The sequence below is a fragment of the Cuculus canorus genome, chromosome 5 (genome assembly GCF_017976375.1).
Source record: "Cuculus canorus isolate bCucCan1 chromosome 5, bCucCan1.pri, whole genome shotgun sequence".
Taxonomy (NCBI): Eukaryota; Metazoa; Chordata; class Aves; order Cuculiformes; family Cuculidae; genus Cuculus; species Cuculus canorus.
In genome coordinates this window covers 54,483,955-54,502,903 of record NC_071405.1, presented here as the reverse complement: position 1 = coordinate 54,502,903, position 18,949 = coordinate 54,483,955, and the positions used below count along the sequence as shown (strand labels likewise).

The 18,949-nt window shown below is 44.3% G+C and overlaps 2 protein-coding genes across 32 annotated transcripts in view; one reads left to right on the top strand and one right to left on the bottom strand.

Moving 5' to 3' along the window:
- PAPLN (papilin, proteoglycan like sulfated glycoprotein) overlaps nucleotides 1-14,072 on the top strand; it is a 60,196-nt gene extending 46,124 nt beyond the window's left edge. For 9 of the 10 annotated variants that reach the window (XM_054067918.1, XM_054067916.1, XM_054067917.1 and 6 more), the window contains 8 exons: nucleotides 352-489; nucleotides 1,341-1,465; nucleotides 2,376-2,514; nucleotides 3,977-4,114; nucleotides 4,721-4,848; nucleotides 5,411-5,519; nucleotides 6,814-6,989; nucleotides 7,553-11,104. In XM_054067918.1, the coding sequence (XP_053923893.1) occupies nucleotides 352-489; nucleotides 1,341-1,465; nucleotides 2,376-2,514; nucleotides 3,977-4,114; nucleotides 4,721-4,848; nucleotides 5,411-5,519; nucleotides 6,814-6,989; nucleotides 7,553-7,728 (1,129 nt within the window). In that variant the 3' untranslated portion in view covers nucleotides 7,729-11,104. Of the gene's footprint in view, nucleotides 1-351; nucleotides 490-1,340; nucleotides 1,466-2,375; nucleotides 2,515-3,976; nucleotides 4,115-4,720; nucleotides 4,849-5,410; nucleotides 5,520-6,813; nucleotides 6,990-7,552; nucleotides 11,105-13,846 lie in introns of those variants that run through there. The other variant, XM_009563992.2, reaches the window with a different exon arrangement.
- The window catches only part of NUMB (NUMB endocytic adaptor protein), a 99,179-nt gene continuing 92,338 nt past the window's right edge, over nucleotides 12,109-18,949 (bottom strand). For 7 of the 22 annotated variants that reach the window (XM_054067929.1, XM_054067931.1, XM_054067927.1 and 4 more), the window contains exons 8-11: nucleotides 16,995-17,297; nucleotides 15,057-15,206; nucleotides 14,079-14,222; nucleotides 12,111-13,217 (exon numbers count right to left, since the gene is read on the bottom strand). In XM_054067929.1, coding sequence (XP_053923904.1) covers nucleotides 12,502-13,217; nucleotides 14,079-14,222; nucleotides 15,057-15,206; nucleotides 16,995-17,297 — 1,313 coding nt within the window. In that variant the 3' untranslated portion in view covers nucleotides 12,111-12,501. Of the gene's footprint in view, nucleotides 13,218-14,078; nucleotides 14,223-15,056; nucleotides 15,207-16,994; nucleotides 17,298-18,949 lie in introns of all 22 variants that reach the window. The other 15 variants (XM_009563830.2, XM_009563838.2, XM_054067938.1 and 12 more) reach the window with 10 other exon arrangements.

Genomic DNA, 18,949 nt, shown 5'->3' with positions numbered 1-18,949 from the left:
TTTGGGTCAGGATCCAAACAATGCTACCCTGAAAATCAGGAGTCCGTAGGGATGGATCTAAATGTGTCTGCACCGAATCTGTGTCTGCCTACTGAGATTAACCTAATTCCTTCAGAAGAGAGGGGTTGTGGAACTCTCTCTTCCTGGGGATTTTGTAGCTTTCATTCTGTCCAGAGCAGCCTTTGCCATGTAGGAGAGGGCTCCCCACACGTTGCCTAGTGCATCTGCTCAGAGCTCAATGGGCAGCTGATCCTGCTTTGCCCTGTGGTTTTGACTCATTCGAAGACACATTAGATGACCCAGAGGAGAAGATAGCAGCAGAGGAGCAAATGGAATAATTTTCTCTTTCAGAGCTATCCTAGAGGAAGACAAGCCCTCTCTTGTCACAGCAGTCATGGGACAAAACATCCAGCTGGTCTGCAAGGCAGGCATGTCCCTCTCCTCCAGAGTGGAGTGGGCAAAGGATGGCCGTCCAGTCTCCTCTGATAGGTGAGCTCAGCTCCCTTCATTGCAGAGCAGATAGACTCCTTGCTCGGCAGTGTCAAATAGGCTTGCCTGCTTTCTTTGTAACCTTACTGTTATGTTCTTAAAAAAAAATAAATAAAAGCAAAAGGATGAATAAATAAACAAGCACATGTATTGACCTAAGAGCATAAATTGTGTGCAGCAGAAACAGATACTGTCTGCGGTAGTATTGAGGCATTGGCTACTGTTATGTGGCAGAACAGGTTCTGTCCCATAACAAAGCACTGGTGGAAGCTGACACGTTGGTAGTGATACTGAAGAAGTTGTCTCTGTTGGATTCATCTTGGGGCAGCACTAAGTCAGTAGTCCAGGGTGGAGCTTGTAGCCAGATAACTTGGTGTTCCTCTGGCTGGAAGCTGCTGGCACTCCCATATAAGATATAAATTTTTTTTAAGCTACTTTTAAAGCCTGTTTTTCCTGGAAAATCTTTCCAGCAACATTTTGGAGCCAGACATTAACTTTGTGTTATGAATATCACAGTTAAGAAAGGCTCAGTTCTGCTTTTCTCTTTGCGGATGACTGCTGGGGCTCAAACTCCTGCCTGGGAGGGCAGTTTGCCGCTTCATGGGAGAGGTTTGCTGAAAGCAGTTCCCTGTTTTCCCATTTCAGTTTCCTCTCTGTTCCTGACCTCCTTTCTGCCGCAGTTATTTCCCCTGCCTGTGACCCCACTGTGTTCAACAGAGGTTTGTTTTTCCTCAGCCAGGGAGGGCACTACATGGCAATGGTTTATGTCAGACCAGCATGAAAGCTACTCTGCCTTGGCCAGTTGCTGTCTGTGGCCAGGCAAAGGCAGTTAATTCTTATTCCTGTTGCAGGCACACCTACCAGTCTGACAGCTCCTTAGTGATCAGCCATGTCAAGCCGGAGGATGCCGGGACTTACACGTGCCTCATCTCTGATGGGAGGACAGAGAGCCGACAGATTCAATTACAGATCACAGGTAACTTCCACTCAAAACCAAAGAGGCAGTAGCTCAGGGCTCCTCGCAGTTACTGACAACAGGAGCAGCAGAGCCAGCTACAAGAGCAAGCTCCCTCCGCTCCCACACCATGCTAGCAGCACTGCCTTCACTCTGTAGCTGTGGTGTCCCAAGAGCTGCTCGAGACAGCCAGTCTCCTCCAATGAGTGCCAAGCAGGACTGTGGAGGCAGCAGGGCTTCTTTTGGTGTTGCCACATGACAAAGCCTTCTCCCTAAAGCACTTCCTCCCCTGCAGCACCACCCCATCACTCTAGTTGTGGTTTGCCTGTAACCCGCCCCATTTCCAGCACAACTGAGCATATCTTCATCCCCAAGAGTTGTCCACTGCTTCCTGATCCCTGAAAGGAGGTTCCAGAAGAGAGGTTTTCTGCAGTTTCCTGGGCCCTCCATCTCTCACTATAATGTGACCCATCTGCCATAGCTGTCTACGCTATGTGTTTTGCCCAAACAGGTCCTGCTGGGTAATAGATTCGCTGTTCTGAAAAATGTGCTTTATTTAAGAAACAAAAATAAAAAAATATGAAAGAGTAGTCTCAAAAGGTGGGTCAGCAAGGCACCCTGTAGCCTTCAAACTCTGAAGCGTACTTTGTCACAGCCATGGTACGTGGGGCAGAAGGCACTGTGGCCTAAGGGATGCTGCAACATGTTCACTGATAGAGGAGAGAAAGGAGTCTAAAATTGCTTGCCTGCAGGTCTGTGACTCTCATTAGTAGACAGTGCAGGCTTACTGCACTCGTCAGCCAGATAACAGATGGCTGAAGGGCTCTTTGGCTCCGGTTCAGCAAGCTCGCCCAAGCTCATAGAAAGCCTATACAAGAGGTCACAGTAAGAAGGGTCCTTTTATTCACATATGGCATTTTATTGTGAATAGAGCATCAGACCTCTCTTCGTGCAGAGGGTGAGAGAGGTCGGGTCCTTCACAAGGAAAATCAGCAGCATCGAGGGCGATCCAGAGGCAGGAAGGCTGAACAGGCAGCCGGTTCCTCTGTGCATCAACAATTCACATACAGGTAAGTTCGCATGCAGCAACAGTTTGTCCACCACGCCGAGCTGATGAACCATATGGCATCTCTTCATGTAGAAAAGCTGAAGATTGGAAAGGTCCTGGGTCAGCTGTTCTGGGGCACAGTTGGGAAGCAAGCAGTACTGAACTGCTGACAACAGGAATAGGCAAAAATCCCAGTCGCAAGCTGTCTTCTGTCCTCCCTGAGGGTGTCTTGAAAGAAGCATATTCTGAGCAAAGATGTGCAGAGCAGCTGACAGCAAAGGAGTTAAGTTCAAATAAAAGTAGAAATATCAGGGGCAGCATCCATAGCTGTTCAAGTTAGTGTAGGCAGAAAGAAAAACCCACTCTGGAAAAAAAAAAAAAAGAAAAAAGCAAAGCAAGCAGGAACTGCTTAACTAGCACAAAATACACATTTATATTAGAAAAAAAGCTCTGATTACTTTAGCCTCCACCCATTTATTTTAAATATTTTGTGAACAAACCAGTTTGACTTAAAACTATCTCCTCAAACTATCTCCTCACATAGTGGGTGGTGTATTTTATAGCTTCTCACATATTTCTTCCATGCTTCTAGGACAGGCACCAAAGAAATAAAGGGGTACAAATTATTTTTGCCTTAAATGCAGCACATTGGGGCTCCACATTAAATGGGACCATGATCTGACCCCTCACTTCTTTGGAGTTTACAATCTAAAACCCAGCCAGTTTGCTGAATTCCCCACCAACATCCTTAACCACCTTTACCTAAAAAAAAAGCAGGAAGAAGTTATTCATCAAATCAAGAGCACTGAAGTAAGGCTCTTTGGTTTTGTTTTGTTTTGAGATCTGGAATTCAGGTCAGAGAATTGGATTAAGGGAGATGGTATTTTATTCGACTCTGGGAACATCACGGTGTATTTTGCTTCTAAAATGATGTTTAGCTGTAGTTGCGAGAGAGCAAAGAGCACAAAGAGACAAGTGGTGTGAGAGGCCGACCTCTCTACTACACGAAGTGGATGGCCAGCTCCTGGGTCTTGCATGCGGCCGGGTGATTGCAATGAGCTCTTCACACTCCAAAAAACATCTGCTCATTTTTGTGTGCCAGACAAGAACCTTGCGGGAAACTTGCTTGGAGCCCCGTTCAGGACTTTGTGCCATTTGCCACATGTTCATGTTGTTAACACTTCCTAGGCTGTTATCCAGAGGGCTGCTGTAAGAAACAGGGTTGCTGTCTTTAGAGGGTTAAGCCAGCTGGCAAGAGTGCTACACCAAGCTATGCTGAGCTGGAGCAGGATTTGATGTAGGCTGCTCTTTTCTGAATGTTGTGAGTGAATGTTGATAATGGCAAGTATCAGAGCTCTGATGGGAGTACAGAGACCACCCTTTGGAGGTAAAAAATAAGGCTTGTGATTAAAAGTCTTGTGCTCAAGGTGAGATTTTTAATGAGGAAGTTTCTGCATTTTTTGCTGTGTTTGTGAACTTTTCAGATTGAGAATGGATAAGAGCGAGCCTTCAGTAGTGGAGGCCAGTGTTGGGGAGAGAGTCAGACTGCCCTGCAGAGTGGAAGCATCGCCGGCTCTCAGCATTGAGTGGCAGAAAGACGGGCGGCCCCTCTCGTCTCCAAGGTGAGCTCCCAGGCTGGTCCACCATACCCACAGGCAGGTTCATGTTGAGGAGAGCCTCCCTCTCTCATCCCTGAGAGAATGGAGCTGCTGGTCATGGAGCCAGGGCCCACCCTGCATTCTGGGCAGACTGTACTGCCTGGCTGTATCACTCACAGACCAAAGTCTGAATATTGCACCTGCGAGTGAACAGCTGTGATACAGAGTCTACAAGTGAGCCAAAGCTGAAATTTGTTCATGTACAAGATTAGCAGAAAGAGGACACATGGCAAGGAAATTTGTCAAAAAACAGCTGTTCTGTGAGCCAGGGCAGAGGTTGACAGCAAAGAGAGAGATCAGGGTACCTGCAGTGAAGTTCGGCAGCTACTGCTGCTGCTTGCCTGCAGCTCCCCTCCCCTTCTGTTCCCAGAAGCCTGCTCTAGCAGCAAGCTTTTCCAGAATCTACAGCATTAGTGCTGGGATTTGAGGACCAGGTTGAACTGAGCTGCTGCTAAACCTTCTCTCAGTGTAACTACAAAGTTGTACACGAGGCTCAGTTTCAGCTCTGGTGGCTGGAGTCCCATCCTGACCCAAGCACAGGCTGAGAGTCTTTCTGGTTTTGCTTCCCAGACACAGGCAGCAGTCAGACGGGGCCCTGGTGATCAGCCGGGTCAGCTCTGAAGATGTTGGCTTCTTTACCTGTATTGCCTCGAATGGACGTGACCAGGACCAGCGCCAGGTCCTGTTCCGACCTCTAGGTACTGGGTGGGTGGAGGCATGCGAGGCAAGTGTGTGCACGTAGAAGTGGGAAACAGCTAGGGCCGGGCAGAGTGGGTTTCTTGCCTGGCCGTGCCACTTGGCTTCATACCCAATCTTTCACAGGTGGCTTGAGGGCAAGGGAAGAATGAGCTGTTTTACCCAATAGTAATCTGCATGTGTTTAGCAGATCGTGGTGCTTCAGGCAGCTGGGAAGAGGAACTAATAGCACAGTAAGAGTGACTCTGAGGGCCTTGATTCTGGGATCCTGGTGTGCAATGGGTATAGGAGCAAGAGGAACTAAAGAGATGGTTCTTCTGCACATGTGATGTGCTTGTGTCCAGCTGGAGGAAAAACATCTTTGAGGTCTCTGCTACTTGCCTTTGCTTGAACCAAAGCCCCTAGGAAATCCCCATAGCAACAGCATCATTGCTCCAAACATGGTCTTTAAAGGCCTGGGGCTTGTAACTTATCATAGTGTACTTTTGTCATGAGGGAACACTCGTACTAACGGTGGCAGCATGGCATTGTTTTCATGCTAGTGATGATTTCCCTCTGGTCTAGGGGAGCTGAGGATCACTGGTCTTCTGCCAAGCATCACGGTACCTGAGGGAGGGACTGCTCAGCTTCATTGTACAGTGACAGGCAACAATGTGAATATAAGGTGGTCAAGGTGAGCAAAATAAGACAGAATTTCCCTTTCCTTCTCTTCCCAAACCTCATAACTTACCCTCCAAATAATAAGGCAGGATGCCTTCCAGGTAAGAGAGAGATCCATGGTTCTCAGCCCCAGCTCAAATCACCTAGCCTTTCCTTATCGGGTAACTTGCCTATTACCCTAAGAATCCTGGGCAAGAACCCTGCAGGTTGTTGAGGTCACCAAGTTTGTGTTCCAGCCACAAAGAGGAAAGCAAACTTTAAGCTAAGATTTCATTTAGTTCAGAAGGACTCCATGCTAATGATATTACAACAGCAAATACTAAAAATGAGCAACCAGAGGAAGACCTTTATACCGCTCTTTCTGCCAACAATTTAGCACCTACAATAACAACTCTTCGCCCAGTGTCCTACTGTGACCACTCTTTCTCTTTACTGTCAAGCGGGAACAAATTTGAAATGTTTTAATAAAGGTAAAGGAAAAGCTGTGTCCTCTTCTCTTGGTAGTTTACAGTGGTGTCTATGAATTTGTGCAGGAGTCTGGTGGGCCTTTTTCTTCCTACTTGAAAATAATCCGTTCTGTTTTGGAGCCTTCTTGCAAAGGATCCAGAGAGCTGGATTGGTAATTGTTTAAATCCCTGTTCTCCGAGGGGATGAAGAAGTAGGCCATCTCTGAAAGAGAGCTTTTCTTCCATGAGTAAATTTGATATTTGAGTTTAAAAAATGATGCAAGTTTCAGAGTCTAAATGAAATGCTTTTCACTGAAACATTTCATTTCTTTGATAACTGGGATTTCATAATTCAGGCAGTTTTCATACTGGGCACAGAATATTCCAGGATGAACCAAACAAACAGAGTCTTGCTGGTATTTTAAACAGTTTTTTAAAGAAATTCTTAAGGGAGAGGAAAGAGGGTGCATTACCCACAACTCCATATGTTCCTCAAGCAATATGTCCTGCTATCAATGCCAGCCAAACAAGCGCTACCAGACCACAACCTGGAGAGAGGGAAAGGCACCCCGGATTTTCTCTCACTGCCTCAAACCTCGAAAATGTATACCAGCAGAAAGGGCAATTTCTTTATGCAGAGCACACAGCTAGCTACCTCCCACACAGACAGTGAGCTAACGGATGCAGACTCACTCGGGCTTATGCTACTACCCGGTTGTAGAGTCAGGTCATGGCAAAAGATTTCTTCTTCCTTCCTGCTGAATTTGTAATAACTCATTCTTTCATGGTTCCCAAAGAGTACAGAGATCTCTTTCAGTCCCCATGGGTGGGAATAGTGGTATAAACTATTTGTCGCCACAGGAATGGAGTCCCCATGCGGGCAGATGATCACCACATCCACCTGTCCCAGGATGGAAGCTTGATCATAAGCAACATTCAAGAGGCTCATGAGGGATCCTATACCTGCAGTGCCTACAGCAGCACCAACTCTGTCAGTGCCAGCACAGAGGTGAAAGTGCTGAGAAGCAAACCTAGCAGTGAGTACAATCTGTCCTCCCTGCTTCTCCCAGCACTCTGCATGCCTGTTAGTCCCTATTATAAGTCTGCCAATCATGTGTGTCCATTCAGTGCTGACATCTGGTTATGAAGAGCAGGAGGGTCCCCGGACTGTGCTACCTGAGGAGCCCTGCTTTCCTTAGGCAGAAAAGCAGGATGGTAGAAACACACCCCAACACTACCAAGGTGCTGGGAACCTAATTAACTTCTTGAGGCCAAAATGGCATAGTTGTTTGACCAAAAAATAAGATTCATATTCGTATTCTGGACACCATCCAACTGGCTTTACAAGGGGTGTAGATTGGTCTCTCTCTCTTCACTAGATCAGCCCCAGAAATTGTGTTCTCCTCCTGTATCTCACCAAAGGTGTCACTTTCTCTCGCATCCTTGATGTTGGACTAAAATTTAAAACAATCCCCTTCTTAGTACCGGCAGGGTGGAGGAAGCAGGAATGTGCTGTGTTTTTTGGGAGGGAAACGAAACCTGAGGATAAGTAAGTCCTGGCAGCGTATTTACAGCTACTTCACCTTTTGCTTGGCTGCAGCTGCTGTGAATCACGTGGACCTGAGCAGGGAGTGTGTGGACCAGCCACACCTCGCCAACTGCGACCTAATCCTGCAGGCCCAGCTCTGCAGTAATGACTACTACTCCAGCTTCTGCTGTGCTAGCTGCTCTCGCTACCAGCCACGGGCCAGCCCTCCTCGCCACCATGGGCGGTAGACACTTCCACGGCCACATAAAAGTTCAGGTGACGTAGTATGAGACTGGAAGTCTGAACTCTGTACTTCTACTGCGTCGAACTGTTCTGGGAGCTTTGCCTGCTGGAAAGCTCAAGAGGATGAATGGAACTGAGAGCAGTGGGTGTAACTGTTGAAAGGTGGGAGACCCACCACCCTGGGGTTTATTGCAAAGTTCCTTTCCCCCCTATGTATGCCTTGCTGTAGCTGATCCATCTCTTCACTTTAAGGGTAGTTGCTATCGTTCACAGAACAGGATGACACTGGGAACACAGGGATGCCGTGACTTTAGAGAAGGCGGATAACCAGCATGAAAGAGGGCAAGAGCAACTCATCATACAAGCACAAAAGAAGGCACTTAAAAAAAAATAAATCTCTGAGGTGTTTGAAGATGGGCCTGAACTATCTTCACCAAAGCACTAATGAGCAATGAACATTTGTAATCCCAGGGAGTGCTTTCCGTCTAAATGCAAAGGATTCTCACCATGAGAAACAGCTTGAGGCCTGTAAAATTAGTGTTCGGGTCCTATGAGATTACTAGCTGGGAAGCAGCTGTGATGTCATATCACTGTAGCTGTTTTATTCCAGCAGACAAATTTCTAGCTGCATCAGTTTGATTTCTACTTGGCCGTTATCAGCTTTGGAGTGAAATGCAGAAGCGATGCTTCACAGAAAGCTTAAGACAAACTGGAAGACTGCTTTTAACCCTTCCTGAATGCTAAGACCAATTTAGATGAACACATCAACACTGCTCTCTGTTCTGTGATGCTGCAGTTTAAATATCATTCACTCCAGGAGCGCTCAGCAGATGATTTTTATTTTTTTTTTTTCTGAACGGGAACTGTGCTGTTGAATTTATTGCAAAGCTGAGCTCATAGTAGTGTTGCACTGGGTTTCAGCTTGGGGAGGTGAATAATATACAGATAAAAATACATGTAGGGGCATTTGACTTGGCAAAATAAACCTCCCAACAATCTGCTGTGGACTCAGGTAACGTCAGGGAAGCCTGGCTCTCTGCATGTGGCCTGGGCTGATTCCTGCCGCTAAGGGCTAACAAACAAGGACTTCCAGACGCAAAGCAGCTAAAGCTGAAAAGCATCTTTCTTTTCAAGAATAGCACTGAGTTGATAATGAGCATGAATTATCTCTCTGAAAAAGAAATTTTCAGGCATTGGTGGTGGTGGGGTGGAGCTGAGACTATGTAATGATTTGTTAAACCAGGAAAGGCTCTTGGGTGTCTTCAATATCTCAAAATGGAATTACAACTTCTGAGCAAAAGAACTTCTTACAGCCTCCATGGCTGTTGTACCCCGGCAGCAGCCCTAACAGTCCCCCCCCTTTCCCATTCCAAACTCCCTGCTGAGATTAGGATGTGTTAATCATATCAATTAGTACCACCACCCATTTACTATTTGTATAGATGTAGCTATAAACTAGTAGACTGCTATGTAGTGTTGCTGTTCATGTTTTGGTTGGAGGTGGGTGGAGGATTGTCCTTTTTTCCTTCTACTTCTGTTACTTTACTTTAAGGCTTCGAGGGCCGGCAGCTAATTCAGGGCTGTGCTCACACCACCGTGCTCTCCTTCAGTTCTGGCTCAGTACTCAGGGCAGCAGCAACGCATAGGTGTAAATCCCCAGGTCTGACAGCCTAAAGCTGGTTTGGATTCTAAATCCAGTAAATCAGTTCAGCTGCACCTAAAAATAAGAATTACTAACCTAATGACTGCACTCTCTTCAGCGGAGGTACGGCTTCAGGATGGGACACACAGCGCTAAGATGTGAACCAACTGAAGCGTCTAGAAGCAATTCAGTAAAGGGGAGAGAGGCGACAGCAGCTATTTGGGGGGTGGGCGGTGGTGTCTCTGTGGCAGATCCTGCTTGCTAAAAAAGACAAAAATCCTTATTTAGCAGTTAAGATGCCTTCCCCTAATTTGATTAGGGAAAACCCTTTGCTGTAATCCATGGTAGGCATTACAGTGTAAGGTTTGGATGTTTAGGAACTCCTAATTTCGTTTGTACGTAATTTTGCATTTCACACCAGCATCATTTTTTGTGTGTATGGTCAGGATCAGTATTTTAGTGTACAGGATGATTTTGCCCTTTGAGACCAGGGTCTAATCACAGACTGTGTAAATTCCAGTCTAAGCAAAGCCCTCCCAGTTCCCACGTCCAGCCATGAAGGATCGTCAAGATCTGTGGACCTGTTCAAGAGTATGGTTAGAAGTTATATCAGACCCTTTTGTCCCAGAGTAAGCAGCCAGTTCTACAATATCCCTTTCTACTCTTTCAGAGGCTCTGTTTTTAGAACGTTTAAATATTCTGTGTAGTCAGCCTTCAATTAAGCCATATGGTTGTACAAGATGTGGGCAGAGAGCTCTTACTTGGGAGAGCTGTAACAGCCACCTCTATTCTGATGAGCAGGACTTTAACCTTGAAGGTTCTTCAGTCGAGTGTTTACCCCGACCCCCTTTCAGCTGCATAACCACATTAGTAAGGACGCTAGTTGAAGGTATGCCTCTCACTCCTTTAAATACACGTCATCACCACAACAGTTAACCAAAGGGTCTTTTTGCATTTCTTCTCTCTGGCACGCTGAGCGTTCCCCTCACTCTTGTGCCACTTCACTGCCAAAGGGAACTCTTTACTTTTTTTTTGGTATCAAGATGTTTTTCTTCCTTAAACAATAGATAGTAGGAAGGCCATATCTCCTTTATTGTTATCTCCAGGGTAGGGGAAGGGTGTAGCTCTACTGGGCTATTTTTGGCTGATCTTTGGGCACTGCTGTGAAAGATACAGAACTCATAGGAAAGAAAGCGCACATAGCTTATTCTGTTATAAACATCTACAACTATTGCTTACTGTTTGAAAGCTGAAAAAAAGCATTAGCACCAACTCAAATACCATAGGGAACGTTGTTCACTACTATTGGTATCACACTGAAAACAGGTAACTGTAAAGCAAAAAAGCCCCAGTTTTCTAGACATCACTGTGAAACTCACTGTACGTGCCTGGAAGTGGAAACTTCTGGAAACAAGGGCAAACAACAGGAGCATTTCTTCCCCTTCAGGTTACAAAGACTGACTTTTCCTTATGTCTAAAACTACATGGTGCGCATAAAAATACAGTAAGAAACAGCTATACTAACAGGGTAGGTATCAACTTATTGGGAGAACAGAAAACCAAAGTGAGTTTTGCTTTCTGAATGTGTCTTCCTATTTGTCTGGAAATGTAAATATTTGATGCTAAAAAATACCATGATGCAAACCCAGAATCTGATCTGTTCAGTAAAGCCCCTCCATTTCAGAGCTTTAAATAGTTATGGGTCACAACGATATCTGCACGTCCAGTCTTAAAGTTCAAGTTAACCTGACATGCTGTAAAAATGAGGGGTGTTAGGATACCATTAGGTCAGCAAGCAGGGCTCACCTACATTCACCTGATGCCAGAAGATACTCAGAAGGGCAAATCCTGAAAACTGAAGTGGGGGGGGATAAAGCTTTCAAAGACAGCACTTCTACCACCAACATTTATTTCTGTTAAAGCAGATTATAAATCATCAGTACAAATATATATAACTTACATTTGCTTGTAAGGCCAAAGTTTAAAAGTAAAGTTAAAATGAGATGGTTTTCACAAGTCACCAGAGGCAGAATCTGGACCAGCTGCAGCCCTAACCACAAGGTTTCACAAATCAGTGGAAAAAAAAAAAAATGAAACCAAAGTTAAAAACCTCTAATAACTACTGACAGACAAACATAAAATGGTTTCCCAGGTAGCTCCAGGATGTAGATATGATTACAGTAAGTTGTCACAGTAGTGTTAGAACCAATAGATTAAGACAAAGAAACTGCAGCAATACATGAAAGGAAAGAACCCATACTATATATAATATGTAGCTGGAATCCAATAAAAACCAGTAAATTTTCCCCATGGTTTTCAAACCATGACAATACTGTTCTTAATTTTATTTATTTAAAACTACGATATAATGACTTATTGGTTGTGATTGTTGTTGCAATATGCTACTTACAATGAACAGATACAAGAACAAGCTAGAGCCCCTTTTTCCACCCCCCCAATATTACTTACAATAAGAATCAGAGATAAATCAATCTTATGTACAATTTCTTACATCCAACCCCCTTTTTTTAACCTTTGGCAAGATTACTTACAACTCATACAGCTTTTAATATCCAACTATTTAAAATATTCTAAATGCATAAAAATAAAGATTTTGGCTTTACTTTATTCTTTACATATAATATTTATTTTGTTACTCAAAATGGAAGCTCAGCTTTTTCCACAAACCTAGCTTTTGCTAAGCAGGTGACAACCTCCCACCCACTTCCACCCCCACCCCAACCCATTTTTTCCCTGAGGGGGAATGTCCAAGACTTGCAGGGCATCGGAAGGACACAAGTACAAAGCCTGCCTTCCTTTCTGTGAGATAAAGGATGGTTCTGCACAACATTCTTCAGAACTAGGTGCTTTTATTTGCTGTGTTTGACTTCCAGCTTTCCAAGTGAGGAGGGAATGCAGACTGGGGTGGCTCCAGGATTCCTTTTAAGAACTGCACAACAAATTCTCTGTATGCTTATACCCTCCCCATAACTGCTCCCTCTTTCTAACTCATTTTCGTTTGAGGGGACCTTTGGGATTATCAAAGCAAATTGATCAGAAATGGTCCCCTCTGCTTCTTTTATCCCTCTATTCTAATGTACAATTTATCCACCCCTCACCCCCCCCAAAGGACCGCTTAGAGTTCAATCTCAAATGTCTTCTGTAAATCACTTGAGAAGGGGTTAGTTGGAGAGGGATTAGTGCGCTGTTTTGCCTTGCTCTCTAGTGCTGCCCACTGTGCTTCAAACGGGTCTACTTGCGGAGCAGCTGCGAGGGGCTGTGAATGCTTGTCCTCGGCAGCCCATTTGCCACCATCGACGCCGTTGAAAGCTGCAGAGCCGTTGTGCTGGGCAGGTGGGTTGAAGAAAGGGCTGGTTGTAGCACTGTTGCTTTCATACTGAGGGAATGTCTGCTGTTTGACAAGACTGGGTGACTGATGCGGATGGGCTGCTGGAGTGTGGCTTGCAGTGCCAAAGACGTTGGCTACCATCTGGGAAGGTGTGATTCCAACCACAGGTACACTTGGGGCTGCATAGGTCATCCCATTTGCTACAGCATAGGGCTGAGCTGGAATAAATGCTGGCTGCATGGGTGGTACCACGCCCACCGGCACCGGCTGAGGTGCAATGAAGGTGCTGACTGGGAAGGCTGGTGCCGACTGGGAAGCTGCTGGAGGAGGCTGTAGCAGTGGCTGTGGGGCTTGGGCTGGGGTTGGGGTTGGCTGCTGTTGGGCTCTGACAGTCTTTGAGACCTCCTCCAACCAACGGTCTGCCTCTGAAGGAGTACGTCTGTGATTTCCTTGGAAGAGACTTGGTGAGGCCGCACTGGAGGAGGTGCTGCTCCATTCAGCGCCTGGGAAGGAAAGCGCGGGGAAGTCAGTATTTTCTGCTCCTTACCCTTTTGTCAGTCAGAAAGGCTGGAGGACATACACAAAACCAGAAAGACCTCTTCCCTCTACAGCTGAAACATTGCTACCAAAACTGGAAGCATCTTTATGCATCCACTGTACTGTTCTATGATTGGAAGACATTGGTCAAGAAGGGGTAGAGAAGAGTTTCTTCACAAAAACGTAGGGTTTTGGTTTTTTTTTTTCCTCTTCATAGCTGACATCTGAGACTTCAGGGCATGTGGAAGAGCTCCTGCCTGCACTCATAATTTAGCAGCAATGATCTAGTCCATAACCACTAATTCCTCTAACTGGGGAGTATCAGGTTCAGAATGTACAGCTCAGGACTGGTGGACTGTTATAACACTGTGCAGTAAAAACCCACTTTATATTGTATATAACTGTAGACAAGGACTGGAGGAACAGACTATGCTTATTAACTAGTAAAAATCAACCTCTAAAGCCTTTAAGCAACGAACTTAATCTCTCCTTATACAGATTAGTGAAAAAAAATGCATAAAAATTATTTTGGATGCACGTGCAGATTCTTTCCTCTTCATCCCTGAACAACACTATTTCATTACTTCCTTTATAGGCACTGGATTTAGTAAAATGCTGCCAAAATAAGAATCAGTCCAGCTGACAGACCCAGAACCAGCAAGTTCATCGCTTCCCTCCATCCGCTTGTGCAAGAGGCTACTACTTCCAGCTTTTGTTAGTGTTCCTTCCAATTGCCACGATGTGGCATTGACAATTGTCTCAAGAGCTCAATTATGGTTTTGATCTAAGTTCTCATAGCAATGCATTGGATCTACTTCCAGTCTTACCAGCGACCATGGCTGCAGCTCCAGTATTAGCAGCAGGAGCATAAGCCCAAGGATTGGTTTCACGAACTGGCATAGCTGTGGACACTACAGCAGCTTGGGATGGTTTAGCAGCAAGCACACAGAAGGCAGAGGCAGTGCCATTAACTAAAATGGGAGCAGACAACATCAGTGCATTTAATTCATGCAAGGCATGCATGTGACTGGAATATTAGTGGGCCATGTCATCTATCAACACACAAAATTGTAGACACTTCCACATGACAGCAGTTTGTGTACCAAATTGGACTGACAGTTGATAAAGCCAGTAAATTCCATTTCACCAAGTCAACTCTTGTTAGCAAAATTGTGGGATGGTAGACTTATGCGTATTTGACAGACACCTTGTGTTCTGATGACTGAAGTTAAATTTGTTGGTTTAATAGAAAAGAGATAGGGCTCACCAGAAGTTACTGTATGATTAAACAGACTCAAAAGAACAGATTTCAGATACGAAGTAACAATTACTACATATAACAAGGAGAGGTTCTTTTTTCACACTACTGGTATAAAAGTGTGTCAGTGAAATGAAGATTAGAGGCTGCTACAAGTTCTACAGTTGGCATCTCTCCACAACTATCTAAGAGTTTGTGTGAAAAACAGCAATTATGTGGTGGCACAAAATCTCTTCCCTTGTGAGACTTGGTTCCTGTGACACACAGTTGGTAAGATTTTTGCAGTTCAGGAGGCAGAACGTTAGAACAGCCGTTATGTCAAAGTCAGTCCTTTTATAGGTAACTATCGTGTGGTAGGTACATGAACTTTTTGTTAAAAACAAAACGACAGAAATACTAAACAGACAAGATGAATAAAGCAGGATGCATTTCCCCAAAATACCGACAACCGGACTTGCACAAGAAATTAAGACCATGTGTTACTGGAAAGCAACATCATGTGCATTCATCACATCCAGCATAACCACGACACACAAAAATCCCAAACCTTGAAAGGCAGGAGACTCTGGTGCGACTGCTGTCACTGGTTTTGTCATGGGGGCTGAAGAGAAAGGATCTTCTGGTGGTGCGCTGAAAGCAGTGGTGATTTGAGAGCAGAGGGCACTAATGCTGTCCGTTTCCCCTTCTACCTCAGGGACTAAAATGTAAACAAACTTAATTACATTGGAAGTTTAAAGGATACAGAAATAATTTACAAATACCAATGTGAAACTGAAATATAAGTAGATCCCTTATGTCATAGTTCCTGCTACTGATTTATGTGACAGCATTTTTAACAATCAGTGTTGAAGACCTGACCTGAAACAGAACATTTGTGCATTTTGTAACTGTCAAGAGGGTAAGGAGATCAGCATTCCAGATTTAAAGTCTGCTATTACTGCTTCTCTGTGTTAATGCAAGAGAGGCTGTTCATTTCAGAAAATAAAAGGGTTTTCTATAGCTTTAGTAGATATCTAAATCTTCCAGTATTAAAGTGCTAAACTTATCTAGGATTTGGCACTAAGATTTGGCACTCTGTGAAATGAAAATGCTTATGATAGATTTAAGTGTTCCAACAACATACTTCCACAGTAACTAGATGAAGTTTAAACGTGCTGACAGCAATGTACAGTGGCAAGTTAAGTCTAGAGTTAGAATGCTGGTTGTTCCAGTTCAGCAGTTGCTGAAATCCCTAGCTCCTGTGGTAGACTACGAAAAGCAAAAGCTGAATGCTCAAATAAAACAGACCCTCAGTTTTAAACCAAGTATCAGCATAATGTGCATAAAGTAACATCTGGAGTAAAACTGACAACTTACCAGATGTCCTCATTATTACTAACTGCATTGCTTTTCAAAAGTACTGATCCTCAGTCCTTCACAGAATTGACACGAGCAGGCATAATTAAGCACAAATAGTATAAAAAAACTTAAGATGTCTGGACACAGCATGCACCATATCTAAAATTCAGGGCATGGCATGCGCAAGAAGTGATTCTTTGCAGGATATTCCAATGCAGCACACGTGGTGTGACAGTAAGCAGCACTGGCAGCGGCATACACAGGAACATGCATCAGAAATGTTCTGAATCGTGAGACTCACTGTAGCGTGCTCAGGGAGTACCACCAGCGAGCACAGCACTATTACTGTAAAACTGAAACTCAGTGCTGGCCTTAAAGCACAGGTCACCGAATAAGGATTAGAAGTCAGACTAGGGTTTTGTGTTGTTTTTAACTTTGCCACAGTAATTTTTACTTCAAAGTTTAGAACCCTAAAGCTATCTCTGTCACTAAGTGAGAGTACAGCTGACCTGCAGGATAACCTAGCTAAGGAGATTCTAGGACATTAGGCAAGGTACTGAGCACTCCGGGTGTATACGTTGGGATGACTCCAGAAAAACCCCACTACCATCACATAAAAACTGTACCATGCATTACCGACACAGCCAGCTGCACTGTCTAAAGAGTGAAGTTTCTTTTAATTTGAGGTGAAAAGCCATTTCATTGCTCTCAAAAAGAAGAATTCAGACAGGCAGAAGGACAGACTGCAGAAAAGCATCACATGATCCCATGACAAGTGGTTAAGGCCTTGAAGGGATTTGTCTCTCAAGATGCCCTGGTATTAAGTGGAGGAACTGGTTCAGTGACTCAGAGGGAAGAGCCAGCACCCTCTAATTCACCAACACCCATTCCTGGAGCGCTTCAAGCAGTGCTCCAGTATTTCAGACAGCTATTAGAACTGTGTCTTCTGCATGTGAATATCTCATTTGAAATTCTTGCCTATTCCCAAAGCAGAAGTTTTCTGATGTGGTGATGTTTGTTTGTGAGAAATGATCTGCATGAGGCAGGATAAAGAATTTACTAAAAAGGGAGTTATTTGAAGCCACAGAGAAGGAAAAGATGAAGAGATAATTTAAGGTAATATTCCACTGGAACAATTTGGTTTTACCTGAATTTTTCATGGGGAAATCGGTCTTCCTTTGCACTGTTGAAGGCAGCTCATTTATTCGCAAAGACAACTGGCGCTTAAAAGGAGACATCTTTTGGCTAAGGGCAGGGAAGCCCCTGAAAGACCCTTGCCTGGCAAGCTGTTCTATTGGGGCATGCCTCCGTGGAATAGCGTGGGGATTGCTCATTTCTTTATCCAGAGAGGCAGCAACTTCAGCAGTAGGAGAGGTTGGTGAGCCAGAAGAGGGGGCAGTATTGTTTGGTGCAGCACCTGGTGCTACTGTTTTCACTTCTGTTTCAACTGCTGGAGGAAATAGGGTGAGGTTAGAAGAGTAAAGCAAAGTAATGTTCAACTGCCTGCCCCTACTCCCATTTGTTTTGAAAAGAGAAATTGCAGGAATTTGCATAACTAGTACTCCTGGAAACAAAGTTATAATATCAGAGCAAAAAAATCACCTGTGTATACCTTCACTGTCTTCACCATGTCACTTTACATATATCCAGTCTCAAAGCAAAGCCTAGTAAGGGTAGCCACTTCATAGTAATAATGGCTTATATGATTTCTTTCTAGCTCTTCCTGAGATTTCAGCTCTAGAAATACCTGCAATTCATTTATGATTAAGACTGAAAAGTGTATTGCATGTTTGAGCCCTTTACTTCTCCTCACGCAAAACTATGGCCAAAATATTACTGCAACCTGTATTAACTGATTTAGGGTGGCATAGCTCAGCAGCAGGCGGCAACAGAACCCAGCTCTAGGATTTTCTTTTAAATCCACCCTCCCAGCCCTGCAGAATCAGCAGCAGTAGCCAAACGCAGTGCACAAGCTTCAGCAGGCCAAAGGTAGCAGCAGCACTTAACAGGTTAGGCTGCATTCAGTGCTCAGGCTGCGGCTCCCCAGCTCCTCCAGGAAATTTATTACAGATAGAGGAAATGCGCTGCAAGGTAGACGCAGCCTCTGAGCTGACAGGCCTTGCTAACACCAGGAACGTTTACAGTGGGTTTCTGTGTCACTTCTTTAACTGAATTCAGCTGTAATGTTACCACTGAATCACTAGTTAGTTGCACTGGAAGCTCCTCCAACTTAAAATCAGCTACTTCATTTGGCAGGGTTTTGCATAGCATCACAATGCTTCTGTCAACCAGGCCTAATAGTAGAATTGTAGGATTAAAGCCTAGTTTAAATCATGACACTTGAGATTAGAACAGCAATGGGGATTTTTTTTCCATCTCTCTGAAAACTCTCACTTGTCATAAGTAATTGGCTTTGGGGGGGAATAAACACGACTCATCAACACAGCAGGAGAAGGGGAAAACTCCCTATCCTGGTATGAACTCTTATTTCATCTATATTGCTTTCCAAACATTTTAGGAAAAACATCAACAAATTCTGGTAAAGAGAGGAGTCACGCTAGAAGATTTCTGAGGAGTTGGAATGGTAGGAGGAACTAATTATGTCATCTTACAAGCTTCAGTACCCATGAGTTGCAGCTGCTCGTTCAAGTGAAACTTCTCTAATCAGTCTTTCTTGGAAAGGGTTTCACACACCTTCATTGAGTCAAGACTTTGACTCATGCCCTCAAGGAACAAAGGACTTGTGTTTAAGCTTCATTTAGCACATTCGAAAACTAACGTATGGGAACAAGCAGATGGATGATGAAAACGAAGATTAAAGTTTTGCAATCAAGTGGCAGCATAAGAACTTGCTGTGGAACCCGCTAAAACAAAAGATCGACTCCACTGTAAAGTAGGCTATGAACAACATTTTTAATACTTATTTTCTGTTAGCTGTAGAACTCCACTACTTATAATAAAACTTCAGTAAGAAGTTCTACTTTCAGAACAGTATAAACGATCTTTCAAATGGCTAACAATTAAAAACTAACTCCTCTCAAATCAGCTAGTTACTACTTTTTAATGTAATTAACAGAACAACAGTTGTGTTTTATGAGGAGG